This window comes from Gopherus flavomarginatus, chromosome 12 (genome assembly GCF_025201925.1).
Source record: "Gopherus flavomarginatus isolate rGopFla2 chromosome 12, rGopFla2.mat.asm, whole genome shotgun sequence".
NCBI lineage: Eukaryota > Metazoa > Chordata > Testudines > Testudinidae > Gopherus > Gopherus flavomarginatus.
This window is the reverse complement of record NC_066628.1, coordinates 26,554,137-26,576,451: the sequence shown is the minus strand read 5'-3', so window position 1 is coordinate 26,576,451 and position 22,315 is coordinate 26,554,137. Positions and strand designations below refer to the sequence as shown.

Below are 22,315 nucleotides of genomic sequence, written 5' to 3'. Positions count from 1 at the left end.
GTTAAAAATTTTTTTAGAAAAGATTCTAATAATGGATTCACTGTAGGAATCTGATGGCTTGGCTGATGCTGAGGAAAGATGTGACCAGCTGATCAAAACCAAAATCCAACTTGAAGCTAAAATTAAGGAGCTGACTGAAAGAGCAGAGGATGAGGAGGAGATGAATGCTGAGCTGACAGCCAAAAAGAGGAAACTGGAGGACGAGTGTTCAGAGTTGAAGAAAGACATTGATGACCTTGAGTTAACACTGGCCAAGGTTGAAAAGGAAAAACATGCCACAGAAAACAAGGTATAAGGCAGAATCTCAACGAACATTTTAAAATATGACACTGTTGGTTCACAAACAATAATGTTTTGTATTAATTTTCTTTAACTACCTCTGTTCAACTCTGCAGGTGAAAAACCTCACGGAGGAGATGGCAGTCCTGGATGAGACCATAGCTAAACTGACAAAGGAAAAGAAAGCCCTCCAGGAGGCCCATCAGCAGACCCTGGATGACCTGCAGGCAGAAGAGGACAAAGTGAACACACTAAGCAAAGCTAAAACCAAGCTGGAGCAGCAAGTGGATGATGTAGGAACAATAACATATGGAGAGAACAAAACCAGTGTGAAATTAGGCTCATTAGCAGAGAATTTATGGCCTTCTTCTGTTTAGCTTGAAGGGTCGCTGGAGCAAGAGAAGAAGATTCGCATGGACCTTGAAAGAGCTAAGAGGAAACTTGAAGGAGATCTGAAGCTGGCCCAGGAATCCACAATGGATTTAGAAAATGATAAGCAGCAGCTGGAGGAAAAACTGAAGAAGTAGGTATGGTTTGCAGGGGGTATCCTGCAGATACATTTTGTTCTGGCACTAACTATTTTTTTTCCCTTTGCGTGTGAAAAGGAAAGACTTTGAAATCAGTCAGTTCCAAAGCAAAATAGAGGATGAACAAGTCCTGGCCATCCAGCTACAGAAGAAGATCAAAGAATTACAGGCTAGTCATACATTCTCTCTCTTCTGGCCTTCAGAACAAGTTCAGTTAAAGGGAAGACATCTTTCTTAGGCTTGGTCTAAGTTAGGTTGACATAGTCATGTTGGCCAAGGGTTTGATAAAACCACATCCCTGACTTGCATAGATTTGCCGACCTACCCCCCAGTGTACATGCAGCTGTGTTGATGGAAGAAAGCTTTTGTCGATATAGGCAGTGCTGATGAGAGGAGGGAGAAAGGAGGGACAGTTGTACCAGGGCCCTGAGCTCAGGGGACCCCAAAAACATCTTTAATATCTGTGTAAATAAAGTGAAATGGAAAGAGGTGGACTCAATGAACATATTGTATCAAGAACCCAAATTTCTCTCAATAGGTCTTTGGATGTAGCTACCCCAGTTCAGGGAAGTGATGTTCCTTTGCCACCGGAACCCCTGTTGTCCGTGTAGGCTGCATCTATTCTACGGTGTTATGCCAGCAGAACTCTGCCATCAGCCATACTGGTGTTGACTCCAGAACGAAGACACAGTCTTAGTGTTTCCTGTTGTTCTCTAGGCTCGTATTGAGGAACTGGAGGAGGAGATAGAGGCTGAACGTGCCTCTCGGGCAAAAGCAGAGAAGCAGCGGGGTGATCTCTCCAGGGAACTCGAGGAGATCAGTGAGCGTCTGGAAGAAGCTGGTGGTGCCACAGCGGTTCAGATTGAGATGAACAAGAAGCGTGAGGCAGAATTCCAGAAAATGCGCCGAGACCTTGAAGAGGCCACTCTGCAGCATGAAGCCACAGCCGCCGCCCTCCGGAAGAAGCACGCGGACAGCACAGCAGAGCTTGCAGAGCAAATTGACAACCTGCAACGAGTGAAACAGAAGCTGGAAAAAGAGAAAAGTGAACTGAAGATGGAGATTGATGACCTGGCTGGTAACATGGAGACTGTCTCCAAAGCCAAGGTACAGAGCTATGTATTGAAAGTGCTATCTTCAGCCTAAGTGTTATTGCAGCATAAAAGAATGAAAGAATTTTTATCATGTTTAATTGTACAAAAGATTGTAAGAGTAGGATATGAGCTGACTGTAAGTTGGATTCTAATAGAATTATTTACAGTTTAATTTGTATAAAACATACATAAAATCTCAAACAGAACCAAGAAGTTTATAAACTCCAAATACGGTTATTACTAAATTAATAGCCATCACAGTTAGAATATGATAATAATTAGCATTATATTGTTTTTTAAAGTGAATTAAAATTTATATGACACATATTACTCTACCATAGAGGACTGAACATGCAAGTCTACACAGAATTACCTTTATAAACTACCTTAAAATAATTTTAAAGTTGCAGAGTCAAGCACAAGCACTCAAAATTCAAACGGTCATAGAGCAGTTTTTAAACTAAGGGCTGGGGGGAAGCTGACAGGTGCAGAGGAGTATGTTTTTCGGACAGAGATGGCCCTTAGGGGAGGATCTATTAATGGAGAGACTCTATGTCCCAGCAAGGAAGAGAGGATAGAAGATGATAAAATATGGGTAGGATGTGATGAGAAACAGTCAAATGAAAAAGAGTCCCATTTAATTACATCACGTGATGGCAGACAGCTGCTAAAAAGTGACAATTATTTTAAGTGCTTATATACAAGTGCTAGAAGTCTAAATAATAAGACGAGTGAGCTAGAGTGCCTCAAATTAAATGAGGATATTGATATAACAGGCATCACAGAAGCTTGGTGGAATGAGGATAGTCAATGGGACACAGTAATACCAGGGTATGAAATATATTGGAAGTACAGAACAGGTTGTGGTGGTGGGGAGTGGCACTATATGTGAAAGAAAGTGAAAAATCAAATGATATAAAAAGCTCAAATGAACCAAACGGTACCATAGAATCTCTAAGGATAGTAATTCCATGCTTGAATAATAAGAATATAGCAGTAGGGATATATTACCAACCACCTGACCAGGATGGTGATAGTGACTGTAAAATGCTCAGGGAGATTAGAGAGGTAATAAAAATAGAAAACTCAATAATAATGGAGGGGTTTCAACTATCATCGTATTGATTGGGTACATGTCACCTCGGAATGGGATGCAGAGACAAAGATTCTTGACACTTTAAATGATTGCTTCTTGGAGCAGCTAGTTCTGGAACCCACAAGAGGAGAGCGAATTCTTGATTTAATCCTAAGTGGAGCACAGGATCTGGTCCAAGAGGTGAATATAGATGTATAGATGAATATAGAACCGCTTGGTAATAGTGATCATAATATAATTATTTTTAGTATCCTTGTGGCAGGGAAAACACCACAGCGGCCCAACCCTGTTGCATTTAAATATATAATATAATAGGACATATACCAATCTCCTAGAACTAGAAGAGACCTTGAAAGGTTGTTGAGTCCAGCCCCCTGCCTTCACTAGCAGGACCAATTTCTGCCCCAGATCCCTAAGTGGCCCCCTCAAGGATTGAACTCACAACCCTGGGTTTAAGCAGGCCAATGCTTAAACTACTGAGCTATCCCTCCCCTCATTAGAAACTACACAAAAATGAGGAAGTTAGTTAAACAGAAATTAAAAGGTACAGTTCTAAAAATAAAATCCCTGCAAGCTGCATGGAAACTTTTTAAAGATACCATAATAGAGGCTCAACTTAAATGTATACTCCAAATTAAAAAACATAATAAGAGATCCAAAAAAAAGTCATTGAGGCTAAACAACAAAGTAAAAGAAGTAGTAAGAGGCAAAAAGGCATCCTTTAAAAAAGGGGAAGTTAAATCCTAGTCAGGAAAATAGAAAGGAGCACAAACTCTAGCAAATTAAGGGTAAAAATATAATTAGGAAGCAGGGCTGGCTCTAGGTTTTTTGCCGCCCCAAGCAAAAAAAATTTGGCTGTCCCGTCCCAGCCCTAGGCTCCTCGCCGAACCCTCTTGATGCCGCAGCCCTGGGCTCTCCCCCACCCACCTGCACCCTCCTTCCACCACAGCCCTGGGTCACTGGTAACTCGCTCCCAGGGCGGGTCATTCAGCAGGAATTTTGGATGTGCACAGAATAGAGACAGGATTGGTTCCCATATGGTTACAGAGCTGCAGTAAAGTAGAACAATTTTCAGCTTGTGTGATTGGAGGATATCTGGATGCATATTATAAGACTGTCCTACATAAAAGAGGAAAAGTTGAGGTGCCTTTATTATTCTTTTGTTCCACTCTTTCTTTCTGTGGGGAATTTCCCAATGCAATATCACTGTCTTCCTTTTAAACAAACAAACAAAAGGCAATGGCTGTTGAAAATAGCAATTCCAGTCCTAATAACCGCTGGGAAGCATTTCTTGCTCAATTTTATCCTACTTTTTCTACAGCAAGTTACAGTGGATCAGTATATTTGATTGGGGAGAAATGAAGTAAAAGCTGCCCAAACTGAGCTTGAGCACTCCTGAATTTTGAGGTGTTCAAATCTGGAAGGCAGGGGCTGGGGGGGGGGGCTATGGCTCCGCAGGGGAGCACGGCAGCATGTATGCAGCAGTGGTCTCAGTGGCACGGTAAGGGGGTTGGGGGGTTGGAGAAGGGGTAGAAGGTTCCAGGGGGGCAGTCAAGGGACAGGGAGCGGGGGGGGGGTTGGATGGGGCAGAGGTTCAGGGGGGCAGTCAGGGGCAGGGAGAAGGGGGAGTTAGATGGGTCAGGGGTTGGGGGGGGAAGGAAAGTCAGTGGACAGGCAGCGGTTGGATAGGCATGGGAGTCCCAGGGGTTTGTCAGGGGGCAGGTAGGGGTGGGATCCTAGGGGGGAAGTTGGGGGGGATCTCAGGAGGGGGCAGTTGGTGATGAGAAGGGAGGTTTAGATTGGGGATCCTGGGGGGCAGTTAGGGGCACAGGTCCTGGGAGAGGGTGACCAGGGGACAGGGAGCAGGGGGGTTGGGTGGGTTGAGGTTTCTGTGGGGGGCAGTCAGAGGGAGTGGATGCTGGCAGGGCAGGGTTACCCTCCCTCCCTCCCTGTGGAGTGTCCTATTTTTTGAATGTTAAAATATGGTATCCCTACCCTTCACAGTGCAGCTCTCCATTTACAGCAGGCTGCAGCATGAGGTCTCAGTTACCTCACTCCCACTCTCTTCCTTTCCTCTTGGTAGTGGCCAAGGGAATGATGGGAAATGTAGTTCTTTCCCTGCTTCAGGGCTGACTCTATAGATAGGGAGCTAACCAAGGAACTACAGCTCCCAGGACCCCTGTTCGTTCTCAGCTTCCATGCTGGATCCCTGCCGCCCCTGCAAATGGGCTGTCCTGAGCACATACTTGCTTTGCTGGTGCCTAGAGCCGCCCCTGTTAGGAAGGCCGAACAAAAATTTGAAGAACAGCTATCCAAAGAGTCAAAAAGTAATAGCAAAAAATTTTTAAGTACATCAGAAACAGGAAGCCTGCTAAAGAATCAGTGAGGCCACTGGAAAATAGAGATGCTAAAGAGCACTCAGGGATGATAAGGCCATTGCAGAGAAACTAAATGAATTCTTTGCATTGGTCTTCATGGCTGAGAATGTGAGGGAGCTTCCCAAACCTGAGCCCTTCTTTATAGGTGATCAATCTGAGGAACTGTCCCAGATTGAGGTCTCATTAGAGGAGGTTTTGGAACAAATTGATAAATTAAACAGTAATAAGTTGCCTGGACCAGATGACATTTACCCAAGACTTCTGAAGGAACTCAAATGTGAAATTGCAGAACTACTAACTGTGGTATGTAACCTATCCCTTAAATCAGCTTCTGTACCAGATGACTGGAGGATAGCTAATGTGATGCCAATATTTAAAAAGGGCTTCAGAGGTGATCCCAGCAATTACAGGCCAGTAAACTTGACTTCAGTACCGAGCAAACTGTTGTCAGTTTGTGTTTTAACATTGAAAAAGCTTTAACTTTTTGAATCTCAACCTCTACTGTCATTAAACAGTATTGTCAGACACATAGATGAACATAATTTGTTGGGCAAGAGTCAACGTGGTATTTGTAAATGGAAATCATGCCTCACCAATCTACTATAATTCTTTGAGGGGATCAAAAAGCATGTGGATATAGTGTACTTAGATTTTCAGAAAGCCTTTGACAAGGTTCTTCACCAAAGGCTCTTAAACAAAGTAAGCAGTCATGGGATAAGAGGGAAGGTCCTGTCATGGATCAGTAACTAGTTAAAAGACAGAAAACAAAGGGTAGGGATAAATGGTCAGGTTTCAGAATGATGAGAGGTAAATAGTGGTGTCCCCCAGGGGTCTGTACTGGGTCCAGTCCTATTCAACAATCATAAATGATCTGGAAAAAGGGGCAAACAATGAGGTGGCAAAATTTGCAGATGATAGAAAACTAGTCAGCATAGCTAAGTCCAAAGCAGACTGCGAAGAGCTACAAAGGGATCTCACAAAACTGGGTGACTGGGCAACAAAATGGCAGATGAAATTCACTGTTGATAAATGCAAAGTAATGCACATTAGAAAACATTATCCCAACTATACCTACAAAATGATGGTGTCTAAATTAGCTGTTACCACTCAAGAAAGAGATTTTTGAGTCATTGTGAATAGTTCCCTGAAGACGTCCACTCAATGTGCAGCGGCAGTCAAAAAAAAAAAAACCAGAATGTTGGGAATAATTAAAAAAGGGATAAATAATAAGACATGAAATATCATATTGCCTCTATATAAATCCATGGCACACCCACATCTTGAATACTGTGTGCAGATATGGTCACCCCTTCTCAAAAAAGATATATTGTAATTGAAAAACATTCAGAAAATGGCAACAAAAATGACTAGGGGTATGGAACAGCTTCTGTATGAGGAGAGATTAATAACTGGGACTTTTCAGCTTGGAAAAGAGACGACTAAGAGAGGATATGATAGAGGTCTATAAAATCATGACTGGTGAGGATAAAGTAAATAAGGAAGGGTTATTTACTCCTCATAACACAAGGACTAGGGGTCACCAAATGAAACTAATAGGCAGGAGGTTTAAAACAAAAGGAAGTATTTCTTCACAAAAATCACAGTCAGCCTGTGGAACTCTTTGTCAGAGGATGTTGTGAAGGCCAAGATTATACCAGGCTTTGAAAAATAACTACATAAAATCATGGAGGATATGTCCATCAATGGCTATTTGCCAGGATGGGCAGCAATGGTTACCCTAGCCTCTGTTTGTTAGGGACTGGGAATGAGCAATAGGGGATGGATCACCTGTTTTGTTCATTGCCGCTGAAGCACCTGGCATTGGTCACTGTCAGAAAACAGGATATGTATGTATTCAGTATGTTCTAATAGCAATGAATATGCCAGAATTATTGCTGCCCATGGAGAGGCAAACTTAATTCTGGTATCACTTAGCTTCTGAGTGCTTCAGTTTGCAATTGTAAAGCTCTTTTAAACTAGGGAGATGGTGTTATGCAAAATTTTAGGATTTTTTTTAATAAAGCAGACTGAAAAACCAGAAATTTCATGAAGTGTAATCATGTTGATCCCCCTAAAATGGTCATCAGCATGACTGAAACCTTTAGCTCCACAGCAACCTGAGCTAAATGAATAACTGATAGCAGTAGTAAGCTCTTATCCTCTATGTGGACCAGCATCTAGAGAGGGCTGACACACACTTTTTATCAGTGGGTCATACAACTTTGTGATATAACTGAGGAATGTTAGGTATAAGTAGGGTTGGCAGAATTTGATATTTATTTTTTTATAATTTTGATTGATAATATTGATGTTTATTTTGAAGTATTCTTAACTTTTTTATCTATTTCATTTTTCACAGTTGTACAAAATTATGGGTTTTAAGCATTTTTATGTATTTAAATTTTCACGTTTGCATAAAATTACGAGGGATCAGACAATGTAGGGGTTCAGACAATTATTTAATGACAGTAGAGGTTGAGAGTCAAAAAGTTAAAGCTTTTTCAATGTTAAAACACAAACTGACGGCATCACATGTCAAAATATGCAAAGTAAAAAGCCTTAAATCAAACTCTAAGAAGTTTTCAGAAGCATTTTTCTGACTTTCCTATCTGTAAATTTAGTTTATTATCATGAAAATGTTTTTGTTGGTTTGTGTGCATGGTGACATCGATTATTATTGACATTTACTGATAAAAATCGAATCCTTCAAAGCTTAGACGTAAGGAGTGTGGGCTAACAGTTACAGACAGCACAGCCATCCATATAAGTTTGCCACATTCATTCTGCAAAGCAGAGCGGCTACCCTCTGATACTTGACACCATGCAAGGCACTGCATTTAGCCGTATGGAATGGAAATCCATCAACCTCATGAAGAAACTTGCACAAATACAGACAGATATCATCTTCCTTTCCAAATGCAAACGGATGGACATCATACCAAATGGACTAAAGGTAAAAAATCCACTGCTATCTACATACTACACAGACCACAGTGAGAGATTATGTCATACTCTATCAAAAAAACTGAGGAACCACCTGATCAGCATCCTATACAGCAAACAGGAAAACATCAAAAAAGAGCTCTCCAACCTGGAGACTCTCATTAATAACCAAACTTCTATACAAACGGACTTCACTAGAATAAGACAGGAGATCTACATTACTCACTTCACCTCTCTTCAAAGGAAAAAGGACTGTAAGCTGTCTAAACTCCTACCTGCCACATGGGGCCACAACAGTGGTACCCCTAACCCACCCAGCAATATCGTCAATCTATCCAACTACACACTCAGCCCAGAAGAAAAGTCTGTCCTATCTCGGGGACTCTCTTTCTGCCCTGCCACCTCCACCAACATGATACAGTTCTGTGGCGATCTGGAAGCCTACTTTCGCCGTCTCCGACTCAAAGAATACTTCCAGGACAACACTGAACAGTGCACTGATACGCAGGTGCCCTCCCACCAACAGCACAAGAAAAAGAACTCCACATGGACTCCTCCTGAGGGTCGAAATGACAGCCTGGACCTATACATTGAATGCTTCCGCCGGCGTGCACAGGCAGAAATCGTGGAACAACAACATCGCTTGCCTCACAACCTAAGTCGTGCAGAACGCAATGCCATCCACAGCCTCAGAAACCACCCTGACATCATCATCAAAGAGGCTGATAAAGGAGGTGCCGTTGTCATCATGAACAGGTCTGACTATCAAAAGGAGGCAGCCAGACAACTCTCCAATACCAAATTCTACAGGCCACTTCCCTCAGATCCCACTGAGGAATACACTAAGAAACTACAGCATCTACTCAGGACACTCCCTACACTAACACCAGAAGAAATCAACATACCCCTAGAGCCCCGACCAGGGTTATTCTATCTATTGCCCAAGATCCACAAACCCGGAAATCCTGGACGCCCCATCATCTCGGGCATTGGCACTCTCACTGAAGGACTATCTGGATATATGGACTCTCTACTCAGACCCTATGCCACCAGCACTCCCAGCTATCTCCGTGACACCACTGATTTCCTGAGGAAACTACAATGCATTGGTGACCTCCCAGAAAACACCATCCTAGCCACCATGGATGTAGAGGCTCTCTACACAAACATCCCACACACAGATGGAATACAAGCTGTCAGGAACACTATCCCTGATGATGCCACAGCACAACTGGCTGCTGAGCTCTGTGCCTTTATACTTACACACAACTATTTCAAATTTGATGACAATATATATCTCCAGATCAGTGGCACTGCTATGGGCACCCGCATGGCCCCACAATATGCCAATATCTTCATGGCCGACCTGGAACAACGCTTCCTCAGCTCTCGTCCACTCACACCCCTTCTCTATCTACGCTACATTGATGACATCTTCATCATCTGGACCCATGGGAAGGAGACTCTGGAAAAATTCCACCATGATTTCAACAGCTTCCACCCCACCATCAACCTCAGCCTGGACCAATCTACACGGGAGGTCCACTTTCTTGACACCACGGTGCAAATAAGTGATGGTCACATTAACACCACCCTATATCGAAAACCCACCGACCGCTATGCCTACCTTCATGCCTCCAGCTTCCATCCCGGGCACATCACACGATCCATTGTCTACAGCCAAGCACTGAGGTACAACCGCATCTGCTCTAACCCCTCAGACAGAGACCAACACCTACAAAATCTCCACCAAGCATTCTCAAAACTACAATACCCGCACGAGGAAATAAGGAAACAGATCAACAGAGCCAGACGTGTACCCAGAAGCCTCCTACTGCAAGACAAACCCAAGAGAGAAACCAACAGGACTCCACTGGCCATCACATACAGCCCCCAGCTAAAACCCCTCCAACGCATCATCAAGGATCTACAACCCATCCTGGATAATGATCCCACACTTTCACAGGCCTTGGGTGGCAGGCCAATCCTTGCCCACAGACAACCTGCCAACCTGAAACATATTCTCACCAGTAACTGCACACCACACCATAATAACTCTAGCTCAGGAACCAATCCATGCAACAAACCTCGATGCCAACTCTGCCCACATATCTACACCAGCGACACCATCACAGGACCTAACCAGATCAGCCACACCATCACTGGTTCATTCACCTGCACATCCACCAATCTAATATACGCCATCATATGCCAGCAATGCCCCTCTGCTATGTACATCGGCCAAACTGGACAGTCTCTACGGAAAAGGATAAATGGACACAAATCAGACATTAGGAATGGCAATATACAAAAACCTGTAGGAGAGCACTTCAACCTCCCTGGCCACACTATAGCAGACCTTAAGGTGGCCATCCTGCAGCAAAAAAACTTCAGGACCAGACTTCAAAGAGAAACTGCTGAGCTTCAGTTCATCTGCAAATTTGACACCATCAGCTCAGGATTGAACAAAGACTGTGAATGGCTTGCCAATTACAGAACCAGTTTCTCCTCTCTTGGTTTTCACACCTCAACTGCTAGAACAGGGCCTCATCCTCCCTGATTGAACTGACCTCGTTATCTCTAGCTTGCTTGCTAGCACACATATATATACCTGCCCCTGGATATTTCCATTACATGCATCTGAGGAAGTGGGTATTCACCCACGAAAGCTCATGCTCCAAAATGTCTGTTAGTCTATAAGGTGCCACAGGATTCTTTGCTGCTTTTACAGATCCAGACTAACACGGCTACCCTCTGATGCTGGAGTTTGGATTTTCCATGTTAGCACACTGGATTCCATGCCACAGTGTGCTGGAAGTGACTTGCATAACCTCATATTTCCCATCCATAAGATGGGGGGAAATTATATTTGCCTGACTCCCAAAGTCAGGGCATGAATCCTTGTTCAGTAACAAGGGCTATGGCATGCATAGACCATTAATATCAGTCAGTAAAAGACCTGGAACTAGAAGTCATGGCCTGCTCCTGCCTCCCAGATCAGCACCCCACCCCATAGACTTGACCGCAATTATCAAGCTCTGTGCGGCTCCATGTGATGTTTCCTGCCACTGGGAAATAGTCACTTATTTAATCACTTTGCCCTGGGGCACCCCAGAGCACTGGGAACAGGGTAGAGGGAGGCTCGAGCCTACTTGTCACATCAGAGGGGATGGCTGGAGAGGATTCTTGAGCATTCTGCAGAGGTGAGAGGCCAGGGGTGGTGATAGGGCTGACACAGCCTCTACCATCCTGTGTCTGCTTCCCATTACCATACTTTCTGCCCCATTCTACTAAGGTCTCAGCCTGTCCCTCTCTCCCCAGGCTCCCTCTTTGCTCCCTTCCCCTTCTCTTCTTACCTTCTGCATACTTTGTTGTACACAGATTTATGAAGGGTGAGGTTTCCTCTCTAATTGAGCCCATGTGTGTTTGTCATGCCAAAGCTCTCAATTATCTTAGAATGCTGGAGAGCGCATGTGTTTATCCTCTTTCTTTTTGTCGATTTTACACAAAGTCAAATCTTGAGAAGATGTGCCGCACCCTGGAAGATCAGCTCAGTGAGATTAAGACAAAGGAAGAAGAGCATCAGCGTACAATCAATGACCTCAGTGCTCAAAGAGCTCGTCTACAAACAGAATCAGGTAAGATGCATACATGTTTTTTGATGCAGACATTGTGAGCGTATGGAGAAAATATGAGGCGCAAAAGGGAGGAAATTGCCATTCTGTGGAAAAACTGCATATCCATCATGCTGCTTGGCACCTGCTATTCGAAGTTCTCGAACAATGACTTGGATGAATTGAGAACTCAAGTTATTTGCTTTTCTTTAAAGCATTTCCATTTGTAGTTAATAAATAACTTTATCATTTTCCAGTCAGTGAAATTAAATCCCTCCTATTTAATTTTCACTTTTTTAGGTGAATTTGCGCGCCAGGTAGAGGAAAAAGATACTTTGATTTCTCAGCTCTCAAGAGGTAAACAGGCATTTACTCAACAGATTGAGGAACTGAAAAGGCATCTAGAGGAGGAGATAAAGGTGAGGATTTTTCCAACAGCCTTTTCTGTGAAGCTGGATTCTTGTTGTGAGCAAGATGCTTTAACCTCAAATGAAACCATAGCACTCTAGAGGATAGAGGGGGAAAGGTCTTGTTTGGTCACCTAATCCAGGCACTGCCAAAGCATGATTGTTCCCTATAATAAATTGAACACTGTTTTATTCAGTGCCAGCTTTAAATTTGCCATCCATTGAATCTAGCACCACTTCCCTGGGATAGCTTTCCACAGTCTGACAGAGTTCACTTTCAGGAGGATTCCCAGGATATTTAGCTACATCACTGTACTACTCCTGTTGTTTCTCTAGGCTAAGAATGCATTAGCCCATGCCTTGCAGTCTGCTCGCCATGACTGTGACTTGCTCCGGGAGCAATATGAGGAGGAGCAGGAAGCCAAGGGTGAGCTGCAACGCACCCTGTCCAAGGCCAACAGTGAAGTAGCCCAGTGGAGAACCAAATATGAGACGGACGCCATTAAGCGCACAGAGGAACTGGAAGAGGCCAAGTATGCGCTGGGGTGGAGGACTGGAAGAAACCAAGAACTAAATGGGGAAATGGGAAGAGGCCAGAGATATGCTCAGGATGGGGATGGAAGAGGCCAAGGATGTGCTTTGGGGAGGGTGATTAGAGGAGATGCAGTATATCCATTTAGTGGTATGGGTTGGAAAATGGCAAATATGCTCATTAGGTTAAGAAAGACTGAAAGAGACCCTATACTCTGTCGACAATGTGTGTGAGCTGATGGTAGAGGGATTAATCAGAGACATTGTACTGTATATGAATTGGATAAGAGTGACTGAGAAAGGATCTGAACTGTGTATGCACGTGAGTCATAGCCCAGAAGAGGTGACTTATGCTCTCACAAATCCCAGAGCAGCTGTACACAGTTTGCTTCCCATATTGCTCACTAAATGGGAGCTGAATTTACTCACTAAATGGGAGCTGAATTTACAATCTTCCAGGAAGAAGCTTGCCCAGCGTCTGCAGGATGCTGAAGAACATGTCGAAGCTGTGAATTCCAAATGTGCTTCTCTTGAAAAGACGAAGCAGAGGCTGCAGAATGAAGTGGAGGACCTGATGATTGATGTGGAAAGATCTAATGCTGCCTGTGCAGCTCTGGATAAGAAACAGAAGAATTTCGATAAGGTATTTCAGCCTCGTGGGTGTTGGATGGAGCATCCTCTAGTCATCTCCATTGCTTAGACTAAGGTCTTGTTGTTTTCAGATTCTGGCAGAATGGAAGCAGAAATACGAGGAAACGCAGGCAGAACTGGAAGCTTCCCAGAAGGAGTCTCGCTCTCTCAGCACAGAGCTGTTTAAGATGAAGAATGCTTATGAGGAAACCTTGGATCAACTTGAAACTCTGAAGCGCGAGAACAAAAACTTGCAGCGTAAGTCCCTGGATTTCTTCTCCTAACATGGGCCTTCTGGAAAGCTTGTCAACACTCTAAAGTGAATCTGTCTGTACCGGTGGCATTTCTAAGAAGCCTCTCTCTCTTTGGGCCCTTTGTCTGACTGCATTATTTGTCTGTAACCCAACAGAGGAGATTTCTGACCTCACGGAGCAGATTGCAGAGGGGGGAAAGACCATCCATGAGCTGGAGAAAGTGAAGAAGCAGATTGAGCAAGAGAAATCAGAAATCCAGTCTGCTCTGGAGGAAGCTGAGGTACACATGCCATTAGTAACTGTTTTACAAAGAGAAAGAGAAAACCTTGGAACTGTATCCTCTTGTAAACACGGTGGGATAATTCACAGGGACAGGAGGACAGCACATGCTGTGTTGGAAGCTATGTATTCAATGTCCATACTACCCATAGCACTACATTCTACTCTGTGGGAGCATTTAGCACTTTATTTGGAAGGAAAAATCTATTTTTGTCCCTTTATTGACCCTTCACTTGCTCTTGTTAAGGCTTCACTAGAACATGAAGAGGGCAAAATTCTCCGCATCCAACTTGAGCTGAACCAGGTAAAGTCTGAAATTGACAGGAAGATTGTTGAGAAAGATGAAGAAATTGATCAGCTGAAGAGAAACCATATCAGAGTTGTGGAGTCCATGCAGAGCTCCCTGGATGCTGAGATCAGGAGCAGAAACGAAGCCATTAGGCTAAAGAAGAAGATGGAAGGGGATCTGAATGAAATGGAGATCCAGCTGAGCCATGCCAACCGCCTGGCTGCAGAGGCACAGAAGAACCTGCGAAACACACAAGGAGTGCTCAAGGTACAGTAAGTCACACATGCCTAGTGCGATAGCTCAGCTGGTCTTTTCAGCGCCTCCAGGTAATTTCTCTCACTTGTTTTACAGGACACCCAGATACACTTGGATGATGCTCTCCGAAGCCAAGAAGACCTGAAGGAGCAGGTGGCCATGGTTGAGCGCAGAGCTAACCTGATGCAGGCCGAAACTGAGGAGCTGAGGTCAGCTCTAGAACAGACAGAGAGGGCCAGGAAAGTGGCTGAACAGGAGCTTTTGGACGCAAGTGAACGAGTACAGCTCCTGCACACCCAGGTTAGAATTTAGTGTGAAAAGAAATCCCACAAACCCCTAAGCAGGAGCCTGCTCTGTATGTTCCCTGCTCCAAAGAGCAGTGCTAGGGAGTGTTTAGAAGATTTTTGTTCTTGAAATGGCCTTTATGTTAATGACCATAGGATGGACCTTTGTTAAACAGAAAGCACGAAGCTGCAAGGCCATCCTTGATTTTCCTCATGTTGCTGTGTTGAAGGCAACACATTGCAGTGATGTGTTGGAGGGGGGCTAGTGTCTCAAAGACTCTGGAAGTGGCTTTCCTGCCTCCTATACAGTTTCCATCATCAGATGCTTTTAAGTCTCAGGAAATATTTCTACACAGTGATTATTTTGTTTTGGATGGACCAGATTTACAACAATTGGCACATAGGGTTTGTCACAAGTTGTGGGGTGGGTAACGATAGTGAGAGCTCTTAAAATTTTCACAGCACATCACTGACTAGTTATCAATGTTCTGCAGTGATGATACATTTGGAGGAGAGTTCTGCTGCAGTAAAATGTTAATAGTAACCTCTACCTTAAGTACACATATTCAGTTCATGTTCCAGAATCAATATTTTGGGACTAACTGTAAACACATCTTGTCTGTTGTTGTTAAACAGAACACCAGCCTGATCAACACGAAGAAGAAGCTGGAAACAGACATCTCCCAAATCCAGAGTGAAATGGAAGAGACAATTCAGGAAGCACGTAATGCAGAAGAGAAGGCCAAGAAGGCAATCACGGATGTGAGTTGAAGGCACCTTTCTTTGGAGAACATGGCTGTGTTTGCACCTGAAAATGGCTGGTTTTCTGGACCAGTTTCCTTTCTTTACTCACTAGGCTGCCATGATGGCAGAGGAGCTGAAGAAGGAGCAGGACACCAGCGCCCACCTGGAGAGGATGAAGAAAAACCTGGATCAGACGGTGAAGGACCTGCAGCTCCGTCTGGATGAGGCAGAGCAGCTGGCACTGAAGGGTGGCAAGAAGCATATCCAGAAACTGGAGGCCAGAGTGCGTATTCCCCATATCTGTGCATTTAGGAGCATTTCCTATATCCACTCACAGTGAAACTCAACAATCCATTTCTCATTTCAGGTGCGTGAGTTGGAAGGCGAGGTTGACAATGAGCAGAAACGCAGCGCTGATGCTATCAAGGGTATGCGCAAGTATGAGAGAAGAGTAAAGGAACTGACCTATCAGGTAAGCAGGGAGGCCCTTTGTGCTGTCACATCCTTCTCCTGGGAGCATGATTTGTTTGTACCTGAACCTGCCGAGGGGGAATTTTTATTGTCTTTCTCAAACAGTAAGATGCTTAACAGTAATACTATGGAAAAACAAAGAGTTCACCAGGAAATCATTTGAAAGAGTATGTTAAAATATTTATTATAATCTTTATTATCCATCTTAGATACTTACTAAAATACTTATATGCAATGTTTCTTTCACTGTATAATATGAAGGAAATAGACAAATAATTTGGTAATGAAATTACTCTTTTCCATTACAAACTGTTTCTAGACTGAGGAAGATCGCAAGAATGTTTTCAGGCTCCAGGATCTGGTAGACAAACTACAACTGAAAGTGAAAGCTTATAAGAGACAAGCTGAGGAATCTGTAAGTATCATTCTGAGGAGGGACGATATGCATCCTTTGATATTGCAGAATGTTTTGGGGATGTCAGAATACACCTTTTCTAAGCCTCCTTTGGTAAAAATGCTTGGCTCTCATTAACAAATACTTATGTGTGCAGAGCTTAGTGAGGAACTCTGACTGTTTCTCTATCACTTTTTGGTAGGGTAATCAAAGATCTGACTAAGTTTGACAGTTTTCATAATTCTATAGTGACATGCTACCTGGATCTGCATATGTCACTTAGACTTGGTTGGAGATGCAGGCTCTGTTTGCTACTAGAAATCATGCAGAATTGAGAAATGAGGAAGCAGCTATTTTACCTCTTTTATTTGAAATACATGAGGTGGCCAGTGCGGATATGGATTTTTTTTTAGTTTAAATTTACGTTCTGATAGGCTGGGAATCTTCTGGAATGTCACAGCTGTTGGACTGTCACAGTTCAGGGCTAACTGCACCTTTGACCCCTTTTGGTCTGTCTGAGTGCAACCCCCTTGGGTGACAGGCCTTGAAACTTCACCTTTTTGCAGAAGAATTTTCTCCTGCTCCCAGACTGGGTCCCAGAGTACAGTACTGCAACCAGCTGAGTTTCTTCATGAGGCCTGACCCAGTCAGCTGCCTTGCAAGTCTTTTCTTTGGGAGCTGTGACCGGTGCAAACACAAAGGACATAAAACAGCCTTTTCAAAACAATATATTGTTTGATCTCAGCAGAAGGAACACAAAGTAACAAGAGCAAATGGTTATTAACATCACAGTCTACATGCAAAGCTATGTTACACAAAACGTAGGTAGGCTTAGCTTATCCAGACAACCCCTTTTCTAGGCATGGGGGTGGGCACAGCCTGATTTCCCACAATCCCTGTGTCACCCTCTCTCCCTGCACCGCAGTTCAGTTTTTACCCGACTCCTAAGCCCTGTTGCCTCAGTTTCCTGTCTGGGTTACTCACTCCTCTGTACCAAGACAGGATGTTGAACTCGGCATGGTCAGAAGGAAACTTCTGACACCTGCTTTAGTACTGGTGAACGGTGCTGAAACTCTTGTCTCCCTTCCTGCTTACATGTGAGCCATGCCTGGTTTAACCCTTTAGCAATCATACAGCAATCAACACAAACACAACCAAACAAACAGATGAACATATAATGGTCATAAAATGATACTGGTGTTTTTCAAGGAATCTCTTCACCAAAGGAAAGAGCAGCATCCCTCTGTTTCTTATATTAAATACAACTCCACCGAGTCTTTTAAATTTAGCTAGGGTGGGAGGAGAAGAGGAGGAGAGTGATTAAACCCAGCTGGCCATTTTGATCATGCTGATTTGACTTCTTAACAGCTTTTGCCATGACCGTGACCATGGTTTTGGTGACTAACTGATACAGATTGCTGATGTATACCGAGTTTGTTCCCACATTTGTTGCCTCTCTCCCAATGTACTGCTGCCCTCTGTTAACCCCATATGCTGCCCCCATATGGCCCTACCCCTATTTACGCCATGTCTTGCCCCTGCCCTTGTTGGTATGATGTCCCATAACCCATGTTGATGTGCTGCTGTCTCTCTCATGTCTCACACCTATCCCAGGTCCCAGTTCCATCTGACCGCAGGGCACTTTTGGGGGACCTGATGGCTCCTCTGCTCCCAGCCCACTGGCTTCAGTGGGTATCCAGCTGCATTCCCCATCTCCCAGGTTTGGGGAACCATCAAAAAGGGCCACTGCCCCCCAATCCCAAGAGAGAGCCTTCTGAGGAAGGGATGTGCTCATGCCAATCAGCAGGGCAACGTCCCACCGGCAGATAGAGCTCCATTGACATCAGCCCTGCCAGATTCTGGTTACTCCATGCCCACGGTCAGGGTTTCTGTTCTCATGGAATGGAGAAACCCCCTTACAATAAATTCACACTACAATTAAACTACTAGCATTGTCTTTCTACATAATACATGCACAAGCACAGTTAAAATGTACATCTCTTGCTCAATTCCATCCTGCCATCTTCTTCCCTTCTCCCTTTGAATGGGGCACCTCATTACAGTTGGTAGGAAGCTGGCTGTCCTAAGTTTTTTGTTATGAGGAAGAATAATTTCTGATTGTCTAACTCTGAACTCTAAGCCTGTGAAATTGCTGACATGAAGGACTCAAACTAGAATACTGTTGCTTTCCTAAATTGGATGCTTTCATTTCCATATCTATCACTGAGCATATTGTTGTTTACTGTCATGTATCTATATTTAAAATAACATATACTACTGCATTAATGTGGCCTGATTAGGAAAAAGGAGTTATACATGAATGTATAAACTTAAAGACAAAAATCACTCCAAAATGTTCAAAAATCTATTTTCAATTAGTTTTTAATGATTTTTAACAAAATTAGAAAAGGGCAAGAGTGAAAAGGGCCGTGCTTAGATTTTAGATATGAAATGGTAAGTGGAAAACAGTCTGGGCCTTCCCTGTCCCCTCAGCAAACAAACACCTCCTATTAAGTCCCAAATGCAGGGAAAGGGGAACCCTCAGACCTTTGGTTTACAACTCTCTTTCTCCATCCTCAGGAGGAACTATCCAATGTCAACCTCACCAAGTTCCGCAAGATCCAGCATGAGCTGGAAGAGGCTGAGGAGCGGGCTGACATTGCGGAGTCCCAGGTCAATAAGCTCCGGATGAAGAGCCGCGAGGTTCACAAGAAGATTGAAGGAGAAGAGTGAAGATGTCTCCATGCTGCAAAGTGACTGAAGAAATGCACAAAATGTGAATCTCTGTCACTTTGCTTTGTAATTATTGTTTATGCTGTCCTCAGTGTCTAGTAAATAAAGATTGTAGAGACCTAAGCATACAAAGAAGGAGAAGGGCTTTTGTGTTGTACTCATTAGCTTTGGCGTTTTATTAAGGTTTGTGCATTTATAAGATACATTTGCACAATCAAACATACGTTGAACACTTATCCCTAAATTTTCAAATACTGTAATTCACAGGTTTTAGCTTCAGAACTGATTGTCCTGTCAACTGAATGAATCAGACTTCTTGTATGGAGAAAGATGCCAAAGCCCTCTGAGATCATTCATGGCTTTATTCTTTCGAGCAGCACTCCAGACAGAATTATAGACACAGTTTTGCTTTAAAATAGGATGGAAATTTTCCTGACAATTACCATCTGGTAAGCTAAATATAATTTCCTCCAAAACAGAATAAATACATTTTTTTTTAAAAATTTGCAAACATCTAAAGGATATGAATTTTCTGTGCAATAATAATAAGCAGCACAGAGGATAAAATACAAGCTAATGCCAGACAAATATGATTGAATTTTTAGTAAGGTACAGAATTAGAGACAAAAATGCAGTAATTCTGCAATTTAGTGTGGCATTTGACACAGTGCACTAAACCTATACACGGGTAAGTTTGGGATGGGGAGGTATCTGGTGAGGAGCCATAGACATTAGTGTAAGATCTGGTTTTATTAAACATGATTATTAATGATTGAGGGATGGGGCAAATGGAACTTTACACATGTAACTCTTATTCCCGTCTGAGTTGGCAGCAACAAGGGCTGTATCTGGGGGTTCCGTTTCAATAACGCAATGCAAAACTGGCTTGAGCCCCCACCTAGTGACCTGGGAGACAATTACATACTACCACCCCTCCGGGCGCCTCTAGGAGTCAATACTTCCCCTCTCACAAACAGAGTCTGAGTGTAGCAAAATCCTTTTAATAAAGGAGGGAAACAATGTGGCATTACATTGGAGAAACACCTCAAACAGGATTATAACACAAACCATAAGGAAAAGACCCACCCCTAAGTAAGTTTGGAGGTATCCTTTTCCCCTCAGGGGCTTAAGTCCTACCACCCAAAAGATCACCCCAAAGTCCCAAAAGTCCAACACCACAAAAGTCTCTTGAGTCCAGCAACCCAAAAATCACCCAAAATTCCAACAACCCAAAAGTCTCTGTCCTTGGTCAGTGCAACCCCAGAGTTCAAAAGCTTATCTGCAGAGTTTTACCGCCCCCCACAAGGCCTGAGTGGAAATGGGGGGGGGAGAAGGGGCACACAGGGTGTTAAGGGGAACCATACGTGGTCTGAGGCCAACTGCCCCGCCTTTCCATGGGGTTCTGCTCCAGTCTTGACCACGAGCCACTCCACTCCACGAGCCGTCCCATGAGCCGCTCCAACCGTGCTTCCCACAAACTGCTCCACTCTGCCCCGCCTCACTCCACTCTCCATCCCCTGGGCCGCTCCAACCATCCTGCAAACTGTTCAGTTCCGCTCTGTTCCACTCCACTCACTGTCCCATGGGCTGCTCCAATCATCCCACAAACTGCTCCGCTCTGCCAGCTGCCTAGCAATATATCTTCAGGCTCCCCCACTAGTTAACACAGCATTCAGTGATCTCAGTAATTTTAGCTCTTTAGTGGTTTCTGCTTGTAGTAGGGGCACTCTAGTAGTGGTGCATCATTGGCCCAAAGTGAATTTAGCACAGCAACCTGCAACTAAATTATTAATGGAATCAAAATTAGCTCTGCTATTTAACAGTGTGGAGAGAGCAGCAGCAATTGGTGTTTCAGGCCCTCAAAAGGAGCCCATACCATCAGGTATAAACACTTGTTCTCAACCTTTCTTAATTCACTGGGTTTTGGAACCCATGTCCCTTATCTAGCAAGTGCTACTTAGCTGATGGTGAGTCCCTCTGTCATAAAACAGTTCCACTGGCCTTGACTCACATAATCAGGGTAACAACACCTTATTCTTCCTGCCCCAACAACAGAGAAACTGGGGATCCCACAGCAGCCAAAGTGACCATTGGGCCGCTGTGGGCTCCTGATAGGCGGAGTCGGTGTGCCTATGCAAACAAGACCAGCCACTGAAGTTCTTTTCCACAACTTGCCACAATTCACCACCAGATGTCAGGGTAGAGCTCATCCTGACTGCTTACACACAGGATACTGAAGTGGGAGGGATTACAATACAAAAGGATTGGGAGGGTTAGAAATATGGGTAAGGAATAACAAAATGAGATTCAATGGGCTGAAATCTAACATCTGGACAAAAGTACAGAACAGATATTTTCTTGTAGGAAATAATGACAAAAGACACCTAAGGGGGACAGTGGAGAGAAACCAAATGATATCACAATGCAATGTCATGTGAAAAAGTGCAGCAGACCCAGACAGCAAATTATATGAGAATCTCAGGTCTGACCAATCCAAATGGTTTATTGGGCCAAACTTGTGATGAGGATGGAGTCATGAGGAGCAGCCTGAGGGTCTGCCTGCTGGCAACTTGAAACTTTACAGTTGGTCTCTTTGTCCTCTTTACAATGTCTTCAGTTTTAAAACAAAGAATCCAGCAAAATTCAAACATACAGAAAAAATTGCTACAAACAGTTTAATGTTTTATGGATAACTTATGTTCAAAACCACAAAAATGATAAAATAAAGCATAAGGCCATATAGCTACATACATCACCTTCTCACACATACGGGATTCTGAGTGTGTTTGGGTGTGTTACATCCTTACCACAAAAAAGTCAACAGTAACCAACCAGGGTCGCCAACATGCTGTCCAGACAACCCTAACCCAATAATGCTAAGTTATGGTAGCTATCCCTTGCCTAATAAACAATAACAATTGCTTTATAAACCACACAGCAACACTTCAGTGCTCCTTACTAATAGCAACACAATGTAGTTCAAATATCCAATATTACAAAAATTACAAAAAAAAATTCCTTAGAAAACAATTAAAGTTCCAAAGGACAAATGGCACCCAAGTCAAAATCACACAAACTAGGAAATACAAGCTCATACCACTACCATTGCACTC

General features: G+C 43.6%; 1 protein-coding gene across 1 annotated transcript in view; it reads left to right on the top strand.

Moving 5' to 3' along the window:
- Window positions 1-19,245, top strand: part of LOC127032616 (myosin heavy chain, skeletal muscle, adult-like) — a 37,613-nt gene extending 18,368 nt beyond the window's left edge. Inside the window, exons 21-38 of the mRNA XM_050919903.1 lie at window positions 47-289; window positions 396-572; window positions 657-802; window positions 885-975; window positions 1,524-1,913; window positions 11,829-11,955; window positions 12,232-12,350; window positions 12,675-12,871; window positions 13,329-13,512; window positions 13,592-13,757; window positions 13,909-14,033; window positions 14,280-14,588; window positions 14,673-14,876; window positions 15,497-15,622; window positions 15,717-15,887; window positions 15,972-16,076; window positions 16,395-16,490; window positions 19,050-19,245. Of these exons, the coding sequence (XP_050775860.1) occupies window positions 47-289; window positions 396-572; window positions 657-802; window positions 885-975; window positions 1,524-1,913; window positions 11,829-11,955; window positions 12,232-12,350; window positions 12,675-12,871; window positions 13,329-13,512; window positions 13,592-13,757; window positions 13,909-14,033; window positions 14,280-14,588; window positions 14,673-14,876; window positions 15,497-15,622; window positions 15,717-15,887; window positions 15,972-16,076; window positions 16,395-16,490; window positions 19,050-19,202 (3,129 nt within the window). The 3' untranslated portion in view covers window positions 19,203-19,245. The remainder of the gene's footprint in view (window positions 1-46; window positions 290-395; window positions 573-656; window positions 803-884; window positions 976-1,523; window positions 1,914-11,828; window positions 11,956-12,231; window positions 12,351-12,674; window positions 12,872-13,328; window positions 13,513-13,591; window positions 13,758-13,908; window positions 14,034-14,279; window positions 14,589-14,672; window positions 14,877-15,496; window positions 15,623-15,716; window positions 15,888-15,971; window positions 16,077-16,394; window positions 16,491-19,049) is intronic.
- Window positions 19,246-22,315: the final 3,070 nt, after the last annotated feature.